We start from the raw sequence: 22,445 nt of genomic DNA, 5'->3' as shown, positions 1-22,445 counted from the left end.
AGTTCATGTAAACAGAACTAAATTAAAATTCTGTCTTGTTTTCAAAGGTTGGTGTCTATTGTGCAATGTGAGTAGATTAATATGCAGATCAGTATCCTCAGATGGAGCTCTACAATGCTAAAATGGCCGTTCCTGGTGGCAAACATCTGTGTTTGTTGTTAAAACTACTTATGTAATACATCAACCACAGTGAAACCAGTGTTCACACCTGGACCTGTTTAACCTGGACTCTAGAGACCAGATCAGCGCTCACACCTGGATCTGTTTAACCTGGACACTAGAGACCAGATCAGTGTTCACACCTGGACCTGTTTGACCTGGACTCTAGAGACCAGATCAGTGTTCACACCTGGACCTGTTTAACCTGGACTCTAGAGACCAGATCAGTGTTTACACCTGGACCTGTTTAACCTGGAATCTAGAGACCAGATCAGTGTTCACACCTGGACCTGTTTAACCTGGAATCTAGAGACCAGATCAGTGTTTACACCTGGACCTGTTTAACCTGGACACTAGAGACCAGATCAGTGTTCACACCTGGACCTGTTTAACCTGGAATCTAGAGACCAGATCAGTGTTCACACCTGGACCTGTTTAACCTGGACTCTAGAGACCAGATTGCTCTGGTTAGTTTAGTTTAGATCTGTGGTAAATGTGTCGTCCTGTAAAGTGAGCGCTAATCTAACTCCTACATCTCACAACATTTCGTCCAACACATTTTCTGCCAGGCTGCTTCACTCGGTGTGTGTGTGAGTGTGTGTTAGTTTCACACTATGAAACTATGTGTGTGCCATCACAGGTAACCAAGGAAACCGGGGACGTGGGGAGACGGCAGAGTTTCCAATTTTACCGCTCGGGCCAGAAAGAGGAGGAAAATATGTGCGTCTCCTCTCAGCAGCAGCAGCAGCAGCAGCAGCAGCAGCAGCAGCTTCTCCCTGTTTGACTCATTTATTTTAAAATAAACCCAGCTAATGCTAATGTATGCAAAGTGAGTCAGCCCCGCAGATCCCTGCACAGTTCAGGGGCTGCAGTGTTTTCCAGGCGAAGCTGAAAGTGGAAGGGGGGTAAAATAAATAAGATAAATAAAATAAATAAATCTTATTTGTCCCGTTAAATCTGAGGGATTTCTGCAGCGTCTCTAACCGACAGACTGCAGCTTAAAACGAGACGTGAGGATGAGGTGGCGGGTCGCTCTGGGACGGGGTTCGTCTCTTATCGAGTCACCTCAGGTCAAACTTTGACTCAAACTTCTTCAAACGTATTTTCCTCTCAGCTCGTAAACAGACGAGAGAAAGGAAGCTGCTCCAGGATCCAGGTGGAGCAGATAAATCTCACCTGTCCTGGTTTCACCTCTGAGTTTCCACCACGTCATCAGCGCTGAAGGTAAAGACCTGAGGTGGTACGACAGGCTTTAACGTGAAGAAGACGACAGGAAGGACTGTGGACGTTAGGAGGAGAAGAAGAAGGCTTTACATTAGAGAGACTCTGATTGGTTGATTGGTTTCTCCTTGTGGCTCCGCCCCCTCATTAGTCTCACCTGTGTCTCGTTAGATCCTCTACCCAGGTGTGTCTATATATAGTCCTGTCTTTCTCTTTGTCCTCTGTCAGGTTCTCTATGATGTTCCTCTGGTTGGTTCTCTGTTCAGTTCCGCGTGTTCTCATCTTGATTTTTTTTAATCTTTACTGTTTTTCTTTTGGATCTATGCGTTTGGATTAACCTCCGTCTGTTTTTCTTACATTCTTGTCTTACGTTTGGGTCTTTACCTCCCAGTGATCTGTGTTTCATGAACTGGTTTCACTAGTGTACCTAATAAACTGGCCAGTGAGTGTAAATTTAAATGGTATTTCCTCAGTAACAGAGATATTTCTTTGTCCAGTGAAAGAGACTCTACATCTTGTTCTAAATCGTCTGCACAGTAAAAAGTTGAGTCAACATCTCAACAGTTGTTAGAAACTAAAGCTTCTTTCCAGAATGATTTGACCCTGATCTCAGTTGGTTCTGGTTCTGGTTCTGGTTCTGGTCCAGACTGTTGGTGGGTGTTGAGGATCATCCTCTCAGAGTTTGTAATTGAACATCTTTTATTTGTTCCTCTTCCTCACACAGAGCAGCTGATGAAGCTGCTTCCTCCACCTCCTGCTGAGCTTCATCAGTCACAGACGTAGATATTTATCTGCTCTATTATTCACGGGGCTCTGAGTCTACACCAGATAAACCTGTTATGGTAAATAGTTTCTTCATCATGTTCAGATCTTTAACTTTTCATTAAAAAGGGAAATCTAATGATCAGTGGACTTAGACTTTATTGATCCACAAGGGAAGTTGCTTGGTCACAGAAAAAAAAAACAGTCTTAAGGAGGACATGAAAGATAAAATAAAATAAAATAAAATATAAATAGTATCAGCATAAATGTGCAGAATTAGCATATGAACAAGAAACAGAGACAGAAGAATCTATATTATATCCACAGTAGTGATACTAATGTCCATTAACAGTAATAACATGTTCTGTTGTTAGAGGAGGAAGGACGTCCTGAGTGGATCTGGATCAGTCGGTTGGAGAATGAGCTCCACTGTCCCTCTATAGTCTGGTGGAGTGGATCAGATGGACTGTCCATGATGGAGACACGTTTGTCCAGTGTCCTCCTGTCCCTCACTGAGACAAACGTCTCCAACTCACTGCTGATCACATGTCCATCCTTTTGTCTGATGTCCTTCCTGCTGCTCCTCCATCAAACCACAGCAACGTTCAGTCTGGTAGGACGTCTCCAGTAACTCACAGCATCACTGGTGTCCCTCCAGTCCAGTCTCTTGTCCATGTTGGACTTCCAGGTCCTTACAGTGTCCACTACTTCCACCTCCAGGTCCTGGATGGTGATGGACTCCTCTGGTGTCTGGATCAGTCTTCTAATCACTAATTCAAATATTAATTATCTTTATGTTTTTTTACACAGAATTTCTTTGAATATTTTTCTCATGTTTTACATTTGGTTTATTAATATTTGTGGTTATTTATATAATTGTATTATATATTATATACACTTTTATTATTAAATCTTTTTTATTAAAAAACAGTAAACAAATATTTAATATTTTCTATACTATTATTATTATTATTATTATTATTATTATTCAACTGAATTTTAAATTAAAAACTAATTTTCTGGACATTTTATTATAAAGGTTTTTTAACATATTTGTCAAAACTTCTTCTTCTTCTTCATCATCATCATCACCATCTTTTTTCTTCTTCTTCATCATCATCATCATCATCACCATCTTCTTCTTCTTCTTCTTCCTGTCAGACTGATCCTGGGTTAGTGTCAGACAGAGAACAGGAGTGAGGAGCTCAGTGGAGACAGATCAGAGTGATGATGATGATGATGAAGCTCAGTGTATTTATGTTTATTAGATCTTAGACTGACACCTGCTGGTCACCAGAGAGACTGCATCAGGACACAACAGTTGATTCAACAGCATAAATATTATTATTATTATTATTAATAATAATAATAATATATGTGTTACATTAATACATGTCATTAATAAATAATGTAATTTATTTTTATGATTTTAAATAATTGTGTGATATGTTAATTAAATATTTTATTTATATTTTCTATATTATTTTTAACAAATGTATTTTATTTAAATTTCTGTTCGAAATTTAAGGTCAATATTTTTCAAAATTATTAATTCTTTTATTTGTAATATTTTATTAGTAAAATGTTATTTTATTAAGAATTAAATTATTAAATAAGTATTGAAATAATAAATGTATTAAACTGTCGTCTTATAAATAATATACAGTAGTTCCAGACTTTTTATTTCTATTTATTTGACTAATTATTATCTGATACACTGATGTTTTACCAACACATTTAATATATACACACATATATATATTTGTAATGTTTATTTATTTCTAGACACAGTTTCAGAGGATCAGATGTTTACTGATTAAATCTCCAACCTTGATTTAATTTCTCTTCGGCCCTATAGACAGATGGAGGACAGACACGTGAGCAGCAGCCATCAACTTATTTATTATACTGAATTTTACGAAAAGTAAAAGCAAACACTTGAGTCAACAGTTTGAATCAACAGTACTGTACATATGTTTAGTCTGTTATCCTGTTGGTTCTGACTGAAAAGCATTCCTCCGTCCAACGAGGACGAGGACGATCTACAGCCTTCGTCTCGTTTGGATTTTTTGTAGTTTGGTCTTTTTTCTGTTTTTTAAAATTTTTTATTTTTTAAAAACACCCAAAGCAGACGAGGAGGAGGAGGAGGAGGAGGAGGAGGAGGAGGAGGAAGAGGAGGAGGAGGAGGAAGAGGAAGAAGAGGAGGAGTTAAGGCGGACAAATGTGGACACGATGACGACCCCTTCACTGCTGGGAGAGATGCTGGGAAATCTGAAGACTGGGGCGTCTACTGGTATTAACACAGAGGAGGAAGAGGAGGAGGAGGAGGAGGAGGAGGAGGAAGAGGAGGAGGAGGAGGATGTTTATGATGAAGCAGAGACACTAGCGCTGATCAGATTCACTCGGTTCTGACTCTGAGACCAGTTCAGTTTTATGACAAATAAGAGGAAGAATATTCTGCTGGGACAATGTGGACAGACTTAGAGAGGAGTTAAAGAGGAGGAGGAGGAGGAGGAGGAGGAGGAGGAGGAGGAGGAGGAGGAGGAGGAGGATGAGGAGGAAGAATTAAATGTTAGTTCCTGTTTTTCTCTGCAGACATATGTCGAGTCAGAACCGAGAACAAAACCATCATCTCTCCTTTAACCATCGACTGCTGAGAAAATAATAAAATAATAATTAAACAATCATAATAATATTGAAGGCGTTTCTTTCTCAGACTGTTTTAATCCCGTGTGTTTAAGGAGGCCAGTCGTCTGTCAGACAGAGTACAGAGGTGATGATGTTTAACTATTTATTTATGGCAGAAACCTAAAGACCCAAATAAAATAAAAGAATAAATCTTCGGTCTGGAATGGAAATCATTTTAACAGTAGCAAAAAAAAAAAAAAAAAACAAACATTCATGTTTATTCATGATATTCTACACCTTCCTTCCACCGTACACGGCGCCAGAGCCACAGAGCAACAGCAAATACTTCAACGTGGACTTAAAGAGTGGAGCGTGGTCTGTAGTACGAGTCCACAGTGATAACCGTCATCTGCCCTCTGAGAGGAGGAGGAGACGCTGGAGGAGGAGGAGGAAGAGGGAGGAAGAGGCCATCAGAAGGTTGATGGATGTCTGGGGAGGAGGGGGGGAGGAGGTTCTGACGGAGCTGGGAGGGGAGGGGAGGGGGGGCGTTTGACGGACTAGAAGGTCTTCCTGTGGATGGCACGTGCTCTGTCTTCTTCATATTCTCGCTTCGACACCCACATCTTCTTAAAGGTGTCCAACGACGCCAAGATGGAGCCACTGGAGGAGGAAGAGGAGGAGGAGGAGGAGGAGGAAGAGGAGGAGGAGGAGGAGGAGGAGGAAGAGGAGGAGGAGGAGGAGGAGGAGGAGGAGGAGGAGGAGGAGGAGGAGGAGGAGGAGAGCTGATTATAATATGATCAATGACTGTGATCAGAGATTAACTGTTTCCACGGTGACCAAACAAAATGATGATGATGATGATGTGATCAGATACATGTGTCAAAACATCTTCATCATTTACTGGAAATAGAACAGAAGAAGAAGAACAAGACTTTTAAGGAAGAGGAGGAGGAAGGAGTAAAAGAAGAGGAAGAGGAAAAGAAGAACTTTAGGAATAAAAAGGAAGAGAACAAGAGGAAGAGGAGGAGGCTGTTGTTCCCGTCACGGAGCAGCTGATCATTAAAGGTTCTCGTCGTGTTTAATGAGCCACTAATAAAAAGACGACTCACCCGATCCACGTGGAGTAGAGTCTCTCCTGAGGAGCAGAAATCTACAAACAGAGACAAACATCCATGAAGAAACTAAATCAGATCATCTGAGTCTGAACAAACATCTGAACGTCTCCACAGACACAGACCTTGATCTTCACGTCTTTGGGCGCCAGCTTCTTGACTTCAGTTAATAGTCTCTCCCCAAAACCTGAGAGGAAACAAACACGAGATTAAATCCACCTGAACCCGTCACAGCTGATCTCAGGTGGTTGGCTCCTCCCCCTTCACTGACCTTTGATCAGCGTCGACCCGCCACACAACACGATGGTGGAGAAGAGTGTGCGTCTCAGGTCCATGTCAGACTTCTGGATGGCGTAGGCCAGGACCTCGTGGATCCCCGAGCTCTCATCTCCGATCAGGTCGGGTCTGAAGAGCAGCTCTGGAGCTCTGAACCTGGCTGGACCGATCTGGACACAACGGGGGGACGGGGGGGACGGGGGGGACGGGGAGGACAGGGGTTAATGTCTGGGACGGAAACATTCACGTCTCTCCTCAATAAAACGTACGTCCTCAGTAGACTCACATTTAAAGTGCTTCCATCAGGGAGGACGTACTGAGCCTTCTCTGTTTCTAGAGTCTCGTCCTTCTGAGGGTTGAGGGACAGGTAGCAGGCTCTCTGAAAGCAGCGGGACACCGTGGGTTAGATACCGTGGGTTAGACACCGTGGGTCAACACGTCGGGTCTGACCCACGGGGTCTGACCCACGGTGTCTGACACCGTGGGTCACGGTGGGTCAGACCCCGTGGGTCAGACACCGTGGGTCAGACCCCGTGGGTCAGACACCGTGGGTCAGACCCCGTGGGTCAGACCCCGTGGGTCAGACACCGTGGGTCAGACACCGTGGGTCAGACTCCGTGGGTCAGACTCCGTGGGTCAGACCCCGTGGGTCAGACACCGTGGGTCAGACCCCGTGGGTCAGACTCCGTGGGTTAGATACCGTGGGTCAGACCCCGTGGGTCAGACACCGTGGGTCAGACCCCGTGGGTCAGACCCCGTGGGTTAGACACCGTGGGTCAGACACCGTGGGTCAGACCCCGTGGGTCAGACCCCGTGGGTCAGACCCCGTGGGTCAGACTCCGTGGGTCAGATACCGTGGGTCAGACCCCGTGGGTCAGACACCGTGGGTCAGATACCGTGGGTCAGACCCCGTGGGTCAGACACCGTGGGTTAGACACCGTGGGTCAGACTCCGTGGGTCAGACTCCGTGGGTCAGACTCCGTGGGTCAGACACCGTGGGTTAGACCCCGTCTGAACATGAAGGAGTCACAGAAGCTGCCCCGTGCTCCTCCTCACCTCTTTGACGGTGCGGACGACCTCGAACTCTGCCGACGTGTTGAAGTTGTAGCCTTCCTTGCGCAGCAGCAGGCGGAGGTATCGGGACACGTCCCGCCCGGCGATGTCCACCCGCATGATGGAGTGTGGGATGGCGAAGCCCTCGTAGATGGGCACCACGTGGGTCACGCCGTCGCCCGAGTCCAGCACAACGCCGGTGGTACGACCCGTGGCGTACCTGCAGGAGACAGAGGGGGTCAAAGGTCAACGGTCCTGTTCATCAGCTGGAGCAGAAGCTGCTCCTCCTGCTACACGAGGGAAGGGTCAGTGTGTTTGTGTTTAAAAGGATTCCCAGCTTCTCTCTTCTCTGTGACTTTAACATGTTTTTCTGACAGACATCAACAGAACATGGGAACGTGTGACTGACAGCTCAGACACAGTTTCACCACAAGCAGCCTCAGAGTCTGTTAGTCAGCAGAAAGCGTCCGACAGTCGACACGAGCGGTTCTTACAAGCTGAGCACGGCCTGCATGGAGATGAAGAGCGCCGGAACGTTGAAGGTCTCAAAGAAAACCTCTGCAGCCTTCTCCCTGTTCACGCTGGGGTTGAGAGGCGCCTCGGTGAGCAGCACAGGATGCTGGAGGACGAACGCACAATGAAATGAGATTAAAACTCCTCGTCCCAGGACCTCTGGTAGAACCTGCGGGACCCGGAGAGGAGCTCACCTCCTCAGAGAACGTCTGCAGCTGCTCCTTGGAGTAAACGTACTGCCAGATCCTCTCCATGTCGTTCCAGTCGGTGACGATGCCGTGCTCCATCGGGTACCGCACCGACAGCAGGCCCCTGTGCTCCTGGTCCAGACACACGGGACATCACCATCATTATCATCATCATCATCATCATCACAGTAGAGCAGAAGAAGATCCACGTTACCACGGTAACTGTACACAATAATGACACAGCTGTAGCCCTGGGACGTACCTCGGCCTTGGGTCCAATGAAGAGGTCTCCCTCCAGGGCCCCCGCCATCACGCGCACATGTTTGGGACGTCCCACACTTCACAGGAAAAAAGACAGTCGCACAATTATACACAAATAATACGGTTTAAACTCGTGGTTTTGTCCCTGAATGAAGCAGGAAGTAGTCTACATGTGGGACACTGGTCCAGGTCTCTGTGGTCCAGACATGGATCATTATCATCATCACTACAGGAGGAAGAGGAGGAAGGCCTCAGATCTCCTCTTCCTCCTCCTTGTTAAAGCTCCAGAGTGGGATCGTTCTGAAGAGTCAGTAACGTCTGAGACAAACATGTCCCAGAGTCTGAACCAGATTCTGACTCCGGTCCCTTCTCTCTGTTCTTTAACAGCTGGTTGTGATTAAAACAAAGAGCGGTGTAGGAAGACGAGGGCTTACTAGTTCGGGAAGCAGTATTTGGGGATCTGGTCGCCTGCAAACCCAGCCTTGATAACCCCCGAACCCTGCAGAGACAAAACACACACACACAAACTTTTCAGAGATGTAACTGAGCTACCGGTTAAAGAGCGCTGAGCAGAAACCTCTGAGCCTGAGCAGGACGGAGGTCATGAGACGCAGCCCGAGGCGTCCGGCAGTCACACTGTCAGCCGCCAGAAACACTGTGTCCCACATCCTTTCAGGCTTCAAGAGACGGTCTGTCCTCGTCCGCCGTCACGACTCGTTCCCGCTGACGCTCCAAGGATCCACCCAAACGTGAACCAAGCCCAAACTAATCCACAGGGAGCTGAGTCCAGGACAGAAAGGAGTTTATGGAGGATGAAACTGTGTCTGGAGACGACAGGAAGAGGAGCTGGACTCTGACAGACACCTGGAGTTAAACTAAACACTGAGGCTTTTAGCTGCAGAGCTGCTGCCAGAACATACACTCCCTCGCCACTTCATTAGGAACACTAGAACGCATTTTAATACAACAATCCTGCTCTGAACCGTCTCTTTATAAAAAGGTGAAAACTGTGTTTTCATTGAACTACATCTCCTCAGATCCACCCAGTCTAACAGAACCACAGCCTCCATCCAGGTGAATCACCACCTTTCTGACTCCGCCTCTAAACCAAATCAACATTATTTGTGTACCTAATGAACTGGCCAGTCACTGGAGCTTGACACATAGAGGTATAGAGCTGTTTATAGCTGTTTGTAGTTGTTTTGCAGTTTCCTGTGATCAGCTGTCCAAAATACAAAAATAAAACATTTGCATTTTTTCCAGAATAACTACCTGAGCTGCCTCGTTCATTAGTAGCTCTGATCAGTCAGCTAGCTGCAGCTCTAACGGAGGCTCCTCTCTGTTTAATATCTGTGGCTGTGACTGATCCTCCTGACAGGATCCGGGTCGATCCTTTTCTAAAACCCGTCTGGATCAAGCTGTGATTCATTTTCCCTGGATCCTGTTGAGCTAACGGCTAACGGATGACCATGCTAGCTAGGTAGCATTGCTGAAGCTACAGCACCACGGCAGCTAACGTTCAGGATCCGGTAAAACCGAAGCTAGCCGGTTGTTGCAGTGAGCTAGCTGCAGCTTTAGCTAGCGTCCGCTCAGTGTCTGCAAAAAAAAACAGAAAGAAACCCGGACCTCGACACTGACACTGACTCTGGTGTTGTTCTGTGAAGCGACGATGCTAAAAGCTGCACATTCACAGCGGCTGGTCGAGGTCGACCGGGTGTTTGTTTTGCCACAACACAATAGTTGACTAGCTAGCCGTTAGCTTAGCGGCCTCGGTTTGGGTGTGGATGAATGACATCATCATACTTACATTATCGATCACAACGGGCTGGTTAGCTAAAATGTCATAGGACTCCATAACGGACTGAGTATTTCAGATATGTTTCTGACGATCCGCGGGTGTCTTCCTCCCTGTCTAGTGTTTTAACCATGTAAAAGATAACGCCCTGTCACTTTGCTCTACGCCGAGTCGACGCCGCCGCTCCTCTGTGCTGCTGCCGCTGAGAGTCGGGCCCGCCTCCGCATCACAACAACCGTGTCCGCTTTGACTGACGGGCCAATCAGCCAATCGCGTTGAGGGATACCCGGACGGACGGACGTGTCTAACCAATCACGGCGTCTAACTGGTCGGCCGTGCGTTGCGTTTGCTGTCAACGGGCGACGGCAGAGTTTCTGGGTGGATTCGGCAAATAACGGTCAAAAAAACAACAGAACGGTGAACTTTGAATTAAAAACAGTAGCGTACAACTACAACACTATTTTTATTTTTTTTTTTAAAATACAGGTATCTGTTATATGCAAATATAAAAATTCTTCTTACAGTTAACACATGTGTAAAATTCATATATTTATCAATATACAGTATGTGGAACATCAATGGGTTCTGTGTTACAGTGGTAAGTCAAATTATTATAACTAATAAGAAGCAGTCAAAAATTAAAAAATATCAACTATTCGTTTATAAAGAGGCTCACTGATAAAATCTTCAGGTATTAACATTCAACAGAAAATCATTTTAATGACCAAGTATGCAGTTATAATTGTCAATAATATAAGTAATGAGTTAAATGTACATAAAATAAGAAGTATCTAATACCATATGATATGAGGAATAAATCACAACACGTGATTGAAGGTAAACGCTATTGTTTTCTTAACTTAACCTTCCGACGTTTCTTACACCCCGTGAATGTAGCACGAACTGTCAGTGCGTCCGGCCAATCAGAATGCAGCTAAAAGGCAAACGGGGCGGGTTTTCTCCAGTAGCTCAGAAAGTCAACAAAACACCGGAGGAACGGATTAAAAGACATTATTAAACCGGCTTTTAGAGAAACATACGTTAATATACTTTTCAGGTAGGTGTTGACGGGTTTCTTTATACTAATGTTGTGTAAAGAGACATTTTGTTTTGTCAGCTGTAGTATGAAATAACCTAGCATAGTTCAAGTGGACTAGCTACAAGCTACTAGCTGAAGTTATGCTAGCTCTGGAGCTAATTATTGTTTTGTTTGTTTTGTTAAACTAAATGAATAATTCTTGATAAAACGTTGCGTAAATACGCGTATTGAGTCCTCATATACTCGTCTGATCATTTAGACGAGAATACATTAGTTTAACTGTTTGACAAAAGCAGAGTTTAACTATTGTTATCAAACCTGCCTTTAGCTTTAGCATTAGCATCAGAGGAGGACAGAGCAGGTGACGGAGTCTGAGGTGAACATGTCCTGTTAATAAACTAAATGTGAAGCTGTCGTGTTAATATTTTGTATAACAGCTGAGTTTTGTCTGGGAACGTGTTTGTGGATAAATTTAGGCTGAATGGTTTCACTACACAAAGATACTGTATGTAAACACTAAACATATTAAAAGACTGAATTATTCTGCAGAGCTACATGTCAGGAGTTTAATAATTTAACTTTTATTATATTTTATAACCGCTTTACAGTTTTATTAAACAAATTAAGCTTTATTACAGGTTGAGCTGAGTAAATAGTATAAATCTAAATCTAAATACTACTACTCTACTACTACGTAGACACATAGATGTACTCACAGGAAGCAGCTTTAGCTCAGACTCAGTTACTGCAGGTTTATAGTTCACGTTTTCAGCTGCTGTGTGTGTGTCGGTGTGTTTTTGGTGTGTGTCTCGGTGTGTGTCGGTGTGTTTTTGCTCGTTCCCTAGTTGGTTCCTGGAGTCTGATGGGTTCAACATCTCAGAGATCAGAGTCCGGTCAGTAGCGTCATGGCCCTCGCTGACGAGCAGCCTGAGAAGTAAGACCACGTCTCTGAGAGCGTCTCATGTCCCACTTCAATCACACCACACAGATATTTATCATTTATGGACCCTTTATTAGTACATAGTAGTGTCATTTAATTGCAGCTGCAGGTCATTAACATTAGTTAGGCTTAGACCTTTGATTGTTAAGGTGAGTGTGTCTGTCCTGTCCAGACACTGCTGGGTGTGTTTTGCCACGGAGAGGGACGACCGCAGCGCTGAGTGGGTGAGTCCCTGCAGGTGTAAAGGCTGCACCAAATGGATCCACCAGTCGTGTCTGCAGCGCTGGCTGGACGAGAAGCAGAAAGGAAACAGTGGCGGAGCCGTCAACTGTCCTCAGTGCGGGACAGAATACCACATCACCTTCCCCAAGATGGGTGAGCCACGGCGACCAGTCTCTGGACTCTGTGTTTGTAGAAGACGTTACCTCCAGGTCTTCCTCTCTGAATGACTGGTGGGGAGTTACGGTTTTTATCAGAGCTTATTTAGAGCTGAAGGCTTGGAGGACATGTCTTCTAGGAACACAACAAGTCCAGATGTCTTTTTTCATTATACTTTGACCTGGATGACTGAGAACCTTCACAGAGACGCTTAAGACCTTTTAGAGTCGTAATAGCAGCGTCTGTAGGTTTGTGGTCGATCCTCATCAGACTCTTGTGGTCTGTGGTTCCTCAGGCCCGTTGGTGTACTTCCTGCAGCAGGTGGACAGAGCTCTGTCCCGGGCCAGTCCCTTCGCTGCGGTGGGCGTCGTGGTCGGGACGGCGTACTGGTCGGCGGTCACGTATGGAGCGGTGACGGTCATGCAGGTGGTCGGACATAAGAAGGGCCTGTACGTGATGGAGCGGGCCGACCCCCTGTTCCTGCTCATGGGCCTGCCCACCATCCCCGTGGTGCTGGTCCTGGGGAAGATGATCCGCTGGGAGGATTACCTCGTCAGGCTGTGGCAGAGATACTCCTGCAAACGCACACTCCAGCCCGGTATGTGAACACACACACACACACACACACACACACACACACACACACACACTGACATGTTATGTTCAAGTGCTGATGGGAAAATGGCCGTTAAAAAAAAAGACATAAAAAAGAATTTCATGTCCTCACAGAGAGTCTCAGATAAAAGTCTGGTTTTGGTTTAACTGTCAATAAATAACAGTCTCTCTCTGTCTCTCTCTCTCTCTCTGTCTCTCTGTCTCTCTCTCTGTCTCTCTGTCTCTCTCTCTGTCTCTCTCTCTGTCTCTCTCCCTGTCTCTGTCCCTTCAGGCACCGGTCGATACATCCCTCGTGTCCCAGTGGACGGGCCCAACGCTGGAGATCACCTCTCAGTGTCCAGGACTCTGTGTGGAGCTCTCATCTTTCCCTCCATCGCCAGTCTGGTGGGACGGCTGCTGTTCAGTCGGGTCGCCTCCAATCTGCAGCGAACCGTCCTGGTGAGAACCAGACAAATGTAGAACAATGTATAACTGAATTAGAGAGAACAGGGGTATCATCCTGATCTGGTCTCTAGAGTCCAGGTTAAACAGGTCCAGGTATGAACACTGATCTGGTCTCTAGTGTCCAGGTGTGAACACTGATCTGGTCTCTAGTGTCCAGGTTAAACAGGTCCAGGTATGAACGCTGATCTGGTCTCTAGAGTCCAGGTTAAACAGGTCCAGGTATGAACACTGATCTGGTCTCTAGTGTCCAGGTGTGAACACTGATCTGGTCTCTAGAGTCCAGGTTAAACAAGTCCAGGTGTGAACACTGATCTGGTCTCTAGTGTCCAGGTGTGAACACTGATCTGGTCTCTAGAGTCCAGGTTAAACAGGTCCAGGTGTGAACACTGACCTGGTCTCTAGAGTCCAGGTTAAACAGGTCCAGGTGTGAACACTGATCTGGTCTCTAGAGTCCAGGTTAAACAGGTCCAGGTGTGAACACTGATCTGGTCTCTAGAGTCCAGGTTAAACAGGTCCAGGTGTGAACACTGATCTGGTCTCTAGTGTCCAGGTTAAACAGGTCCAGGTGTGAACACTGATCTGGTCTCTAGTGTCCAGGTGTGAACACTGATCTGGTCTCTAGAGTCCAGGTTAAACAGGTCCAGGTGTGAACACTGACCTGGTCTCTAGAGTCCAGGTTAAACAGGTCCAGGTGTGAACACTGATCTGGTCTCTAGAGTCCAGGTTAAACAGGTCCAGGTGTGAACACTGATCTGGTCTCTAGTGTCCAGGTTAAACAGGTCCAGGTGTGAACACTGATCTGGTGTCAGTCCACATGTGGAGGTGGTCTGGGACACATGTGACCTCCTTCCTTTGGTAGTGTGAACACACAATGAGTCCTGGGTCACATTAAAGACCACCTACTCACCAGGGCTGATCTGAGGAAGAGGAGTTTGCCTTATGTCCTTCTTTCTTTCCTTCCTAGACACTAATGACTCGTGCTTCCACCGTCTCTGAGGTTTATCACGTTACAAACAACCATTGCTGCATCTTTACAACATTTCTTGAAATCTTGTTTCTCCACATTTAGAATTCAAACGTAGCTCGTCGTATTTGTCCCTGACGTTCCCGTCTCCTGTTCTCTTGCAGGGCGGCATTGCGTTTGTGGTGATTAAAGGCATATTGAAGGTGTATTTCAAACGGCAGCAGTACATCATTCAGGCCAACAGACAGATCCTGAACTACCCAGAGAGGAACGGGGACGGACAGGCCGAGGGCGGAGGGGACGACACCGAGGACAGCGGCAACGAGTGACTTTGACCTCGAACACGACGCAGAACGAAGAAGGGTTCGTTTAACACCTGCTTTAATTAGGACGGGCTCCTCTTTGCCTTAAATTCACTGATACTTGAAGATATTTATTAAACTGGATTTTGTTGCCTTATGATCCACGGCCTAAATAACGTCAGCAGAGTTTAATCGTCTCCTCAGACGCCGCCAGAAACAAGCGTCGTTCTCCAGCTGACGTGATTAATTATTCATCTAAATCATTTTACAGCTAAACGCCAAATAAAACTCTGGTGGCAGCTGTTCAGTGAGAACATGTTTCTGTGGTGGTAAACTCTGATCAGACACCTTTGGGTAAGATTAATAACGGCGGCCATTTTTCTCTTAATTAGTGACGTTATTAATCAGCTGTTAAAGGAAGTAAACGCTGAGTGGACGGAGGATCTGTCAAACTCTCTCCATCGTATTTATTGTGCAATAAATCTAATTATTCAGACAATCATAATAATGTGGAGTAATAAGAATGTGGGTTAAATGAGAGGTTCATTGTGTTTGCATGCACTTAAACATAACCTTTGAGACAGCTGCTAACCTGGATCGTCTTTCAGCTCCTACATCTTTTATTGTTGGTGCAGGAACTGGAAACGAGACGTCATGCTGCTTCTGTTCTGTTTGTCTGTTTGTTAATGGACGTGGCTCCTGGTTCTTTCTTTAATCTGATGTTCTTGAGTGGTTGGTTTGTAGAAATTAGTCCCAAACTGTCACCTCGGTGTCTCTGTAGATAAACCTCACAGCTCATTCAGACGTTAGAAATAAAGGAAGCAGCAATCCTCCTGAAAAATCATTAACAAACATTAGTGTGTCAGAAAAAATGTCAGAAAACAGATTTGTTTTAAATGTATTTCCTGTTTGCCAGCATTAAGTGGGCGGGGCTTATAATATTTACCACAGCTGACCACCGGGGGGCGATAAAGATATTTTGGCTTCACTCCTCCAGTCGACCGTCGCCTCTAAAGAGTCCAGAGATTTATTTTGATGTGAATAAGAACTTAACCAGCTGTTGATGGTTCTGATCCATCAGCTGCTTCAATACTCTACTGACCATCGTCTCCTGATTGTTTCCTAAAAACCTTTTAATTGGCCTCTAAATGTTTTTCCTGTTCATATCAGCTCAGAAAACTCAGGTGAATCCCTTTGTGTCGTTTTCTTTCTTCCTGTAAATTCCTGTTTGTTTGCAGACTGAACGTTGTGTTGTTGTTGTTTTAGAGCCACGGTAACAGAACAACAAACCAGTGGCAGCGTTTCATCATTTCATTGCACAGGGTGAACCAGGGTGAGGTTAACATGCCAGTTTGCACTTCCTCTTGTGGTCATGTGACATCAACAAACTGATTTATGTAAATCTTTTTTTTTTTTTTTTTATTCAGTGCTGGAGATGATGTTGAAAATGAACAAATAAAGATTAAAGTGAGGGTGGAGGAAACGCTGCTCTGTAGATCAGTTCTTACTTCTGTTAAACGAACATGACGTGTTGATGTGATTCATATCTGGGTGAAGGATTTATTTAATAAACCTCTTTGTAAATCACATGCGTTGTGTTTTATTACCTCTCATACGCACAAGTTAAAGGTGAACGCTAACGCAGGTTTGTGTTGCTGCTATAAATCTTTATAGTCAGGTTCCAATCTCATCTTTAGGTTTAATGCTACAAAATCTAATAAAGTGAATTATCTGGGATTATGTGAATATTTAAAAGTGTATTAGTTTTAGCTAGTTGTAATAATTATCTGCCAAATTAAGAGTGTTGTTCAGTTTTAATCTGTACTATGGTTTGTTTTAGGACTGATGTTATGTTAATATGTGTCTGCAAGAAAATAATGTAAAATAATAATATTAAATAATTAATAATAATGATATTTACCTAACATTAGCTAAGAGAGACCATGCAGCATAGCATAATATAAAAATAAAATGTTTTAATTTTTCTGAATAATGTAATTAGTTTTAGTTTTAATTACGTCATATGGTTGCATTAATAATCTACAATAAACAGTGATGTCATTAATGAATAAAAACTCATTACTACTGTATGAAAGATACAAATAATAATCATAAAACCTACAAAACAAGAATTAAACACGTTTCCAACCATCCTCTGTGCACCGTAAGGCTCCGCCCACTCTCTTCTCCGATTGGCTGTCGCGTTTTGATCTAAACGCTGATTGGCTTATTCCGCCGCTCGAGTTGTTTGACTCCGGACTGGAACCCGGAAAAGAGATTGTTTTGTTTCCTGAAGAATAAAAGAAAAACAACTTTAATGGGAGATAATCCGAGCACGCGACGCTCGGTTTGATCCTGTTTCTGACCATGAGAAGAGTCACGCTGTTTGTCAACGGGACGTCCACGAATGGAAAGGTAACAGATATATATATATATAAATAAAAAGGGAAATAGGTGTGTCGGTTGGTTGGCGTCCATAGAGTCATGCTACATGCTAGCTAACGTCAGGAGCTAATGTGGGACGCTGTGTTTGACGCGGGGCTCTGTAACGGTTACCGGGTGTTGTGTTACCGGGGCTGTCGTGCAGGTGGTGGCCGTGTACGGTTCCCTGGAGGATTTACTGAGCGTGGCCGGTGTCAAGCTGGGAATCAGAGCCTCTAGTGTTTATAACGGGAACGGCGGCCTCATAGACGACATAGCGCTCATCAGGTGAGTCCGAACCGAAACTGGCTCTAAAAGGTCAGAACACATACCTTTAAAAATATATTAAATGTGTCTGCAGTCTGGAGAAGGGACAGTAGTCATGTATGTTCCTATGGAGGACCTAGAAGGACTGAATTATATTAAACTCAGTGTAAACAGCGCCATCTTGTGGTCATAGACTGTAGAGAGAAAAAAAATGGCCGACGTGTCTTCACTTCCGGTCACAGGTCAAAGTTAAACTAGAATAACATCTGCAGTTAAAAATCAAACATGTCTGGTATTTATGTTCTAAAACAAACATCATGTTAAAACAAGAGAAAACTTTAAATTAACACATTTTAGAGACATTATAAAATCAGTTATAGAGTGTTTGGTAAAGACTGTGTGTATCTGTGTCTGCAGAGATGATGATGTGCTCTACATCTCAGACGGAGACTCATTTGAAGGTGGGTTTGATGACCTGTTAGACAGCTAGAAGGAGGAGGAGGAGGAGGAGGAGGAGGAGGTCTGCAGGTCCTGAGACGTCTCAAAAACCAAATGAAATGACCTTTAACAAAAAGAGTCTTTATTCATCTTTGTTTGTAGATCCTCAGGGAGACTTCAGTGGTCCTGAAGCAGGTCAGACTCACACCGACTGGTTGACGCTCAACGTCGGTGGACGCTGCTTCACCACCACCAGGTGAATATGACGCCTCCATTTCAGTCTATGATGTTAATTGTTGGTGTAGAGGTTCTCCAAACAGTCTACTGGGAGGCTAGGAAGAGCTACTGTTAGCTGGGAGGCTAGGAAGCTACTATTAGCTGGGAGGCTAGGAAGAGCTACTATTAGCTGGGAGGCTAGGAAGCTACTATTAGCTGGGAGGCTAGGGAAGAGCTACTGTTAGCTAGGAGGCTAGGAAGAGCTACTATTAGCTGGGAGGCTAGGAAGAGCTACTGTTAGCTAGGAGGCTAGGAAGCTACTATTAGCTGGGAGGCTAGGAAGAGCTACTATTAGCTGGGAGGCTAGGAAGCTACTATTAGCTGGGAGGCTAGGGAAGAGCTACTGTTAGCTAGGAGGCTAGGAAGAGCTACTATTAGCTGGGAGGCTAGGAAGAGCTACTATTAGCTGGGAGGCTAGGAAGCTACTATTAGCTGGGAGGCTAGGGAAGAGCTACTGTTAGCTAGGAGGCTAGGAAGAGCTACTATTAGCTGGGAGGCTAGGAAGAGCTACTGTTAGCTGGGAGGCTAGGGAAGAGCTACTATTAGCTGGGAGGCTAGGGAAGAGCTACTGTTAGCTGGGAGGCTAGGAAGCTAAGAGGAGCTAATGTTAGCTAGGAGGCTAGGAAGCTAAGAAGAGCTACTGTTAGCTAGGAGGCTAGGAAGCTAAGAAGCGCTACTGTTAGCTGGGAGGCTAGGAAGCTAAGAGGAGCTAATGTTAGCTGGGAGGCTAGGAAGCTAAGAAGAGCTACTGTTAGCTAGGAGGCTAGGAAGCTAAGAAGAGCTACTGTTAGCTAGGAGGCTAGGAAGCTAAGAGGAGCTACTGTTAGCTAGGAGGCTAGGAAGCTAAGAGGAGCTAATGTTAGCTGGGAGGCTAGGAAGCTGTTAGCTGGGATCCAGCAACGAGATCGTGCTGAACCAGACCAGGAATTTGAAAGTAGAAACATAAAATAAATGATTCTGACAGATATGAAGTCAGTTAAACGTTTCCAGCTGTGGCATCAAGTGAAATAATCTTTCTAACTTTCTGTGTGGCTCCTAATAAAACGTTGTTTGTGTGTTTGCTCAGGAGCACTCTGGTCAGTAAAGAGCCTGAGAGCATGCTGGCCCACATGTTCAGAGAGAAAGGTGAACAGCTTTAACTGTTGAACACGAGTCATTCTCGTCTCTGTTGTGCTTCGTTGTGTTGAATCACTTCCACCGTCGTCGTGTTTTATTCCAGATGTTTGGGGGAACAAGCAGGACTCCCAGGGGGCGTACCTGATCGACCGCAGTCCGGACTACTTTGAGCCCATCCTGAATTACCTGAGACATGGACAGCTCATCATCAACGAAGGCATCAACCCTCTGGGTATAAGACACTCGTAGAAACATGGAAATAAAACCATTTCATCTGATATTAGCAGTTTAACCTGAGCAGTTAATCCTTTCCTCTGCAGGTGTGCTGGAAGAAGCTCGATTCTTTGGTATCGAGGAGCTCGCTGAGCAGCTGGAGACGCTCATAAAGGTGTCAGATAATCTACCAGCCCTACCTCACATAACACACATGTACCAGAATGAGTTGTTGGGTTAAAGGTTTGTTTCTGTTGCTCAGTCGACTCAGCCGCCAGACGACCACTCACCTCTGACCCGCAAGGAGTTCATCAGATTCCTGTTGGCCACGACCACGAAGTCAGAGCTCCGCTGTCAGGTAAACAACAGCCGCAGATCTGTGCTTTAAAGAAAGTAAACGTCCATAAAACAAACCGGTCCCTGGTCCTTCAGGGTCTGAACTTCACCGGCGCCGACCTGTCCCGTCTGGACCTGCGCTACATCAACTTTAAGATGGCCAACCTGAGAGGAGCCAACCTGACCCACGCCAACCTGAGCGGGGCCAACCTGGAGAGGGCCGACCTGTCCATGGCGTGTCTCGACGTGAGTTGTGGTCGGAGACAAGTTGATTTACATTTAGCTAGCGACAAAAAGCTTTCTTTAGATTTTAACAACCTCTGATCGTTCTGGTTAGACAGACAAGTCTCAAGCTACTAACTTGGGACGTCCCAGTCAAGTCTGCCCGCGATCTGATCACTCTAATATCAGGTCACTTTAAGACCAGTAACATCCAACATGGACAATCTGACCTCACCTGTCCACCTCTAAGTGCCTGTGTTCACACCTGGTATTAAAATGTGTCTCCACATTTGTCCACAGCACTTCAGATCTGTCTGAGGAAGGAAGGAAGGAAGGAAGGAATGAAGGAAGGAGGGAAGGAATAAAGAGGAAGGGAAGGAGTGAGGAGAGGAAGGGAAAAATGAAGGGAAGGAAAGAAAGAAGAAGGGAGGAAGGAGTAAAAGAAGGAAGGAATAAGGACTAAAGAAATGGAAGGAGAGGAGGGAAGAAAAGGAAAGAAGGAGGAAATTAAGGAAAGAAGGACAAGTAAAGAAGTGATGGTAACTGTGTCCATGTCCTGCAGGCGGCCAATCTTCAAGGTGTGAAGATGTTGTGCACCAACGCTGAGGGAGCGTCGCTGAGAAGCTGCAACTTTGAGGATCCTGCAGGAATCAAGGCCAACCTGGAAGGTGAAGCAGCTGATCAGACGTCTCCAGATGAACCTGCATGGACTCCTGTTTTATCCTCAACTCATATTCATGTTTGTTTGTTTGTTTGTTTGTTTGTGTTGTCAGGAGCCAACCTGAAGGGCGTGGACATGGAGGGAAGTCAGATGACGGGGATCAACCTGAGAGTCGCCACCCTGAAGAACGCCAAGCTGAAGAACTGTAACCTGAGAGGAGCCACGCTGGCCGGGACCGACCTGGAGGTGAGAACATGAACCCAACCATCTCAGATAAGACCAGGTGTTAAACAGGTCCAGGTGTGAACACTGATCTGGTCTCTAGTGTCCAGGTTAAACAGGTCCAGGTGTGAACACTGATCTGGTCTCTAGAGTCCAGGTTAAACCGGGCCAGGTGTGAACACAGATCTGGTCTCTGGAGTCCAGGTTAAACAGGTCCAGGTGTGAACACTGATCTGGTCTCTAGAGTCCAGGTTAAACAGGTCCAGGTGTGAACACTGATCTGGTCTCTAGAGTCCAGGTTAAACAGGTCCAGGTGTGAACACTGATCTGGTCTCTAGAGTCCAGGTTAAACAGGTCCAGGTGTGAACACTGATCTGGTCTCTAGAGTCCAGGTTAAACCGGTCCAGGTGTGAACACCGATCTGGTCTCTGGAGTCCAGGTTAAACAGGTCCAGGTGTGAACACTGATCTGGTCTCTAGTGTCCAGGTTAAACAGGTCCAGGTGTGAACACTGATCTGGTCTCTAGAGTCCAGGTTAAACAGGTCCAGGTGTGAACACTGATCTGGTCTCTAGTGTCCACATGTGGAGGTGGTCTGGGACACATGTGGAGCCTGAACAGGTTTTTAATTTGGTTTTAATCTTGGTGTGGCTGATAACGGTGCGTTTCCTTTCCAATTAATTCAAGTGGGTCTAATCTTTCCAGAACTGTGACTTGTCTGGATGCGACCTTCAGGAGGCGAACCTCAGAGGCTCCAACGTGAAGGGGGCCATCTTTGAGGAGATGCTGACTCCTCTGCACATGTCCCAGAGCGTTCGCTGAAACCACACCGACCTCCTCGTAAAGCTTTAAACCACAGCAGACCAAGCCAAACGATTTTAGTCCTTCCTTTTATTTGACTCTGAGCTCAGAGATTACAGCATGCTTCGTTTTAAAACGCGTCCGTCAGCGGTGACATTCCACCAGAATGTCTCTGGACTCTTGAATGTAGTGTTTAAAATGTGTTTAATGCAGGTTTGTGATATTCAGAAACCTTTTTGATCAAATGTAATCTAAGAAAACATGAACTACTGTCTATCATCAGAAAGTCTAACGTCTGAAACACTGAATGGAAAAGATGTTAAAAACAAAATGAGCCAGAAAAATCATTTTAAAAGTGTAAAGGAGGAAACTAGACGTCCATGTGTAAACATTAAACTAAAGGTTTAGTTCTTTCACAGGATGATCAGATCAATCAGGACATCTTTGTATTCATGTGTTTTTTATTTTATTATTTTGAAACCATCCTATAAAATATATCCAGTGTTACAAGAAAGTTAAAGGATGGAAATAAATTAACGTTATTTCCATGAGAACTAATCTTTTTCTAAACGTCTGTAACGCTTTTAGCTGCTGCATTTCTACGTGTTACATACGTGTTTGTTTTAGTCTCATCCTGCTGAAAACAGATCGATTAATGTTTACACAGTTTGTCTTTAAATCTCTGAATGTTACTTGTAAACTGGAGGTGCTAAAACCCTGTGTTTGTGTTTAATAAATGTTTTTCTTAACGTCTTTCTTCTTCTTCTTGTGCACGTTAGAAAATCCATACGAATACGTGGACATTCATTTAGTATCTGAGTCAC

The 22,445-nt window shown here is 45.1% G+C and overlaps 3 protein-coding genes across 5 annotated transcripts; 2 read left to right on the top strand and 1 right to left on the bottom strand.

Moving 5' to 3' along the window:
* Window positions 1-4,024: 4,024 nt before the first annotated feature.
* On the bottom strand, window positions 4,025-10,178 carry actr1b (actin related protein 1B). Its single transcript, XM_084572851.1, has 11 exons — window positions 9,981-10,178; window positions 8,608-8,672; window positions 8,175-8,250; window positions 7,919-8,044; window positions 7,706-7,830; window positions 7,215-7,431; window positions 6,445-6,537; window positions 6,154-6,328; window positions 6,008-6,069; window positions 5,880-5,920; window positions 4,025-5,430 (listed from the first exon to the last, which is right to left on the bottom strand). Exons 1-11 carry the CDS (start codon window positions 10,026-10,028, stop codon window positions 5,328-5,330), a joined length of 1,131 nt encoding a protein of 376 aa, XP_084428977.1. The 5' UTR covers window positions 10,029-10,178; the 3' UTR covers window positions 4,025-5,327.
* A 730-nt stretch (window positions 10,179-10,908) lies between these two features.
* marchf5l (membrane-associated ring finger (C3HC4) 5, like) lies at window positions 10,909-16,237 on the top strand. Of its 3 annotated transcripts, none has more exons than XM_084572635.1 (6): window positions 10,909-11,025; window positions 11,853-11,941; window positions 12,120-12,322; window positions 12,621-12,923; window positions 13,212-13,378; window positions 14,513-16,237. In XM_084572635.1, the coding sequence occupies exons 2-6, from the start codon at window positions 11,913-11,915 to the stop codon at window positions 14,675-14,677; spliced, it is 867 nt and encodes a 288-aa protein (XP_084428761.1). In that variant the 5' UTR covers window positions 10,909-11,025; window positions 11,853-11,912; the 3' UTR covers window positions 14,678-16,237. The 3 variants fall into 3 exon arrangements, 2 of the variants coding, with proteins under 2 accessions (XP_084428761.1, XP_084428762.1); XR_014699746.1 differs by having other exon boundaries at window positions 10,929-11,941; window positions 14,513-15,983; window positions 16,078-16,237; XM_084572636.1 differs by lacking the exon at window positions 10,909-11,025 and adding an exon at window positions 11,369-11,383.
* A 663-nt stretch (window positions 16,238-16,900) lies between these two features.
* On the top strand, window positions 16,901-22,370 carry kctd9b (potassium channel tetramerization domain containing 9b). Its single transcript, XM_084571720.1, has 12 exons — window positions 16,901-17,065; window positions 17,238-17,359; window positions 17,756-17,799; window positions 17,939-18,032; window positions 19,119-19,177; window positions 19,272-19,400; window positions 19,489-19,556; window positions 19,644-19,739; window positions 19,814-19,963; window positions 20,502-20,607; window positions 20,713-20,846; window positions 21,526-22,370. Exons 1-12 carry the CDS (start codon window positions 17,018-17,020, stop codon window positions 21,640-21,642), a joined length of 1,167 nt encoding a protein of 388 aa, XP_084427846.1. The 5' UTR covers window positions 16,901-17,017; the 3' UTR covers window positions 21,643-22,370.
* Window positions 22,371-22,445: the final 75 nt, after the last annotated feature.

The sequence above is a fragment of the Chelon labrosus genome (genome assembly GCF_963514085.1).
Source record: "Chelon labrosus genome assembly, chromosome: 22".
Classification (NCBI taxonomy): Eukaryota; Metazoa; Chordata; class Actinopteri; order Mugiliformes; family Mugilidae; genus Chelon; species Chelon labrosus.
Note: the sequence above shows the minus strand (reverse complement) of the source record. Positions and strands in the feature narration are given on the sequence as shown.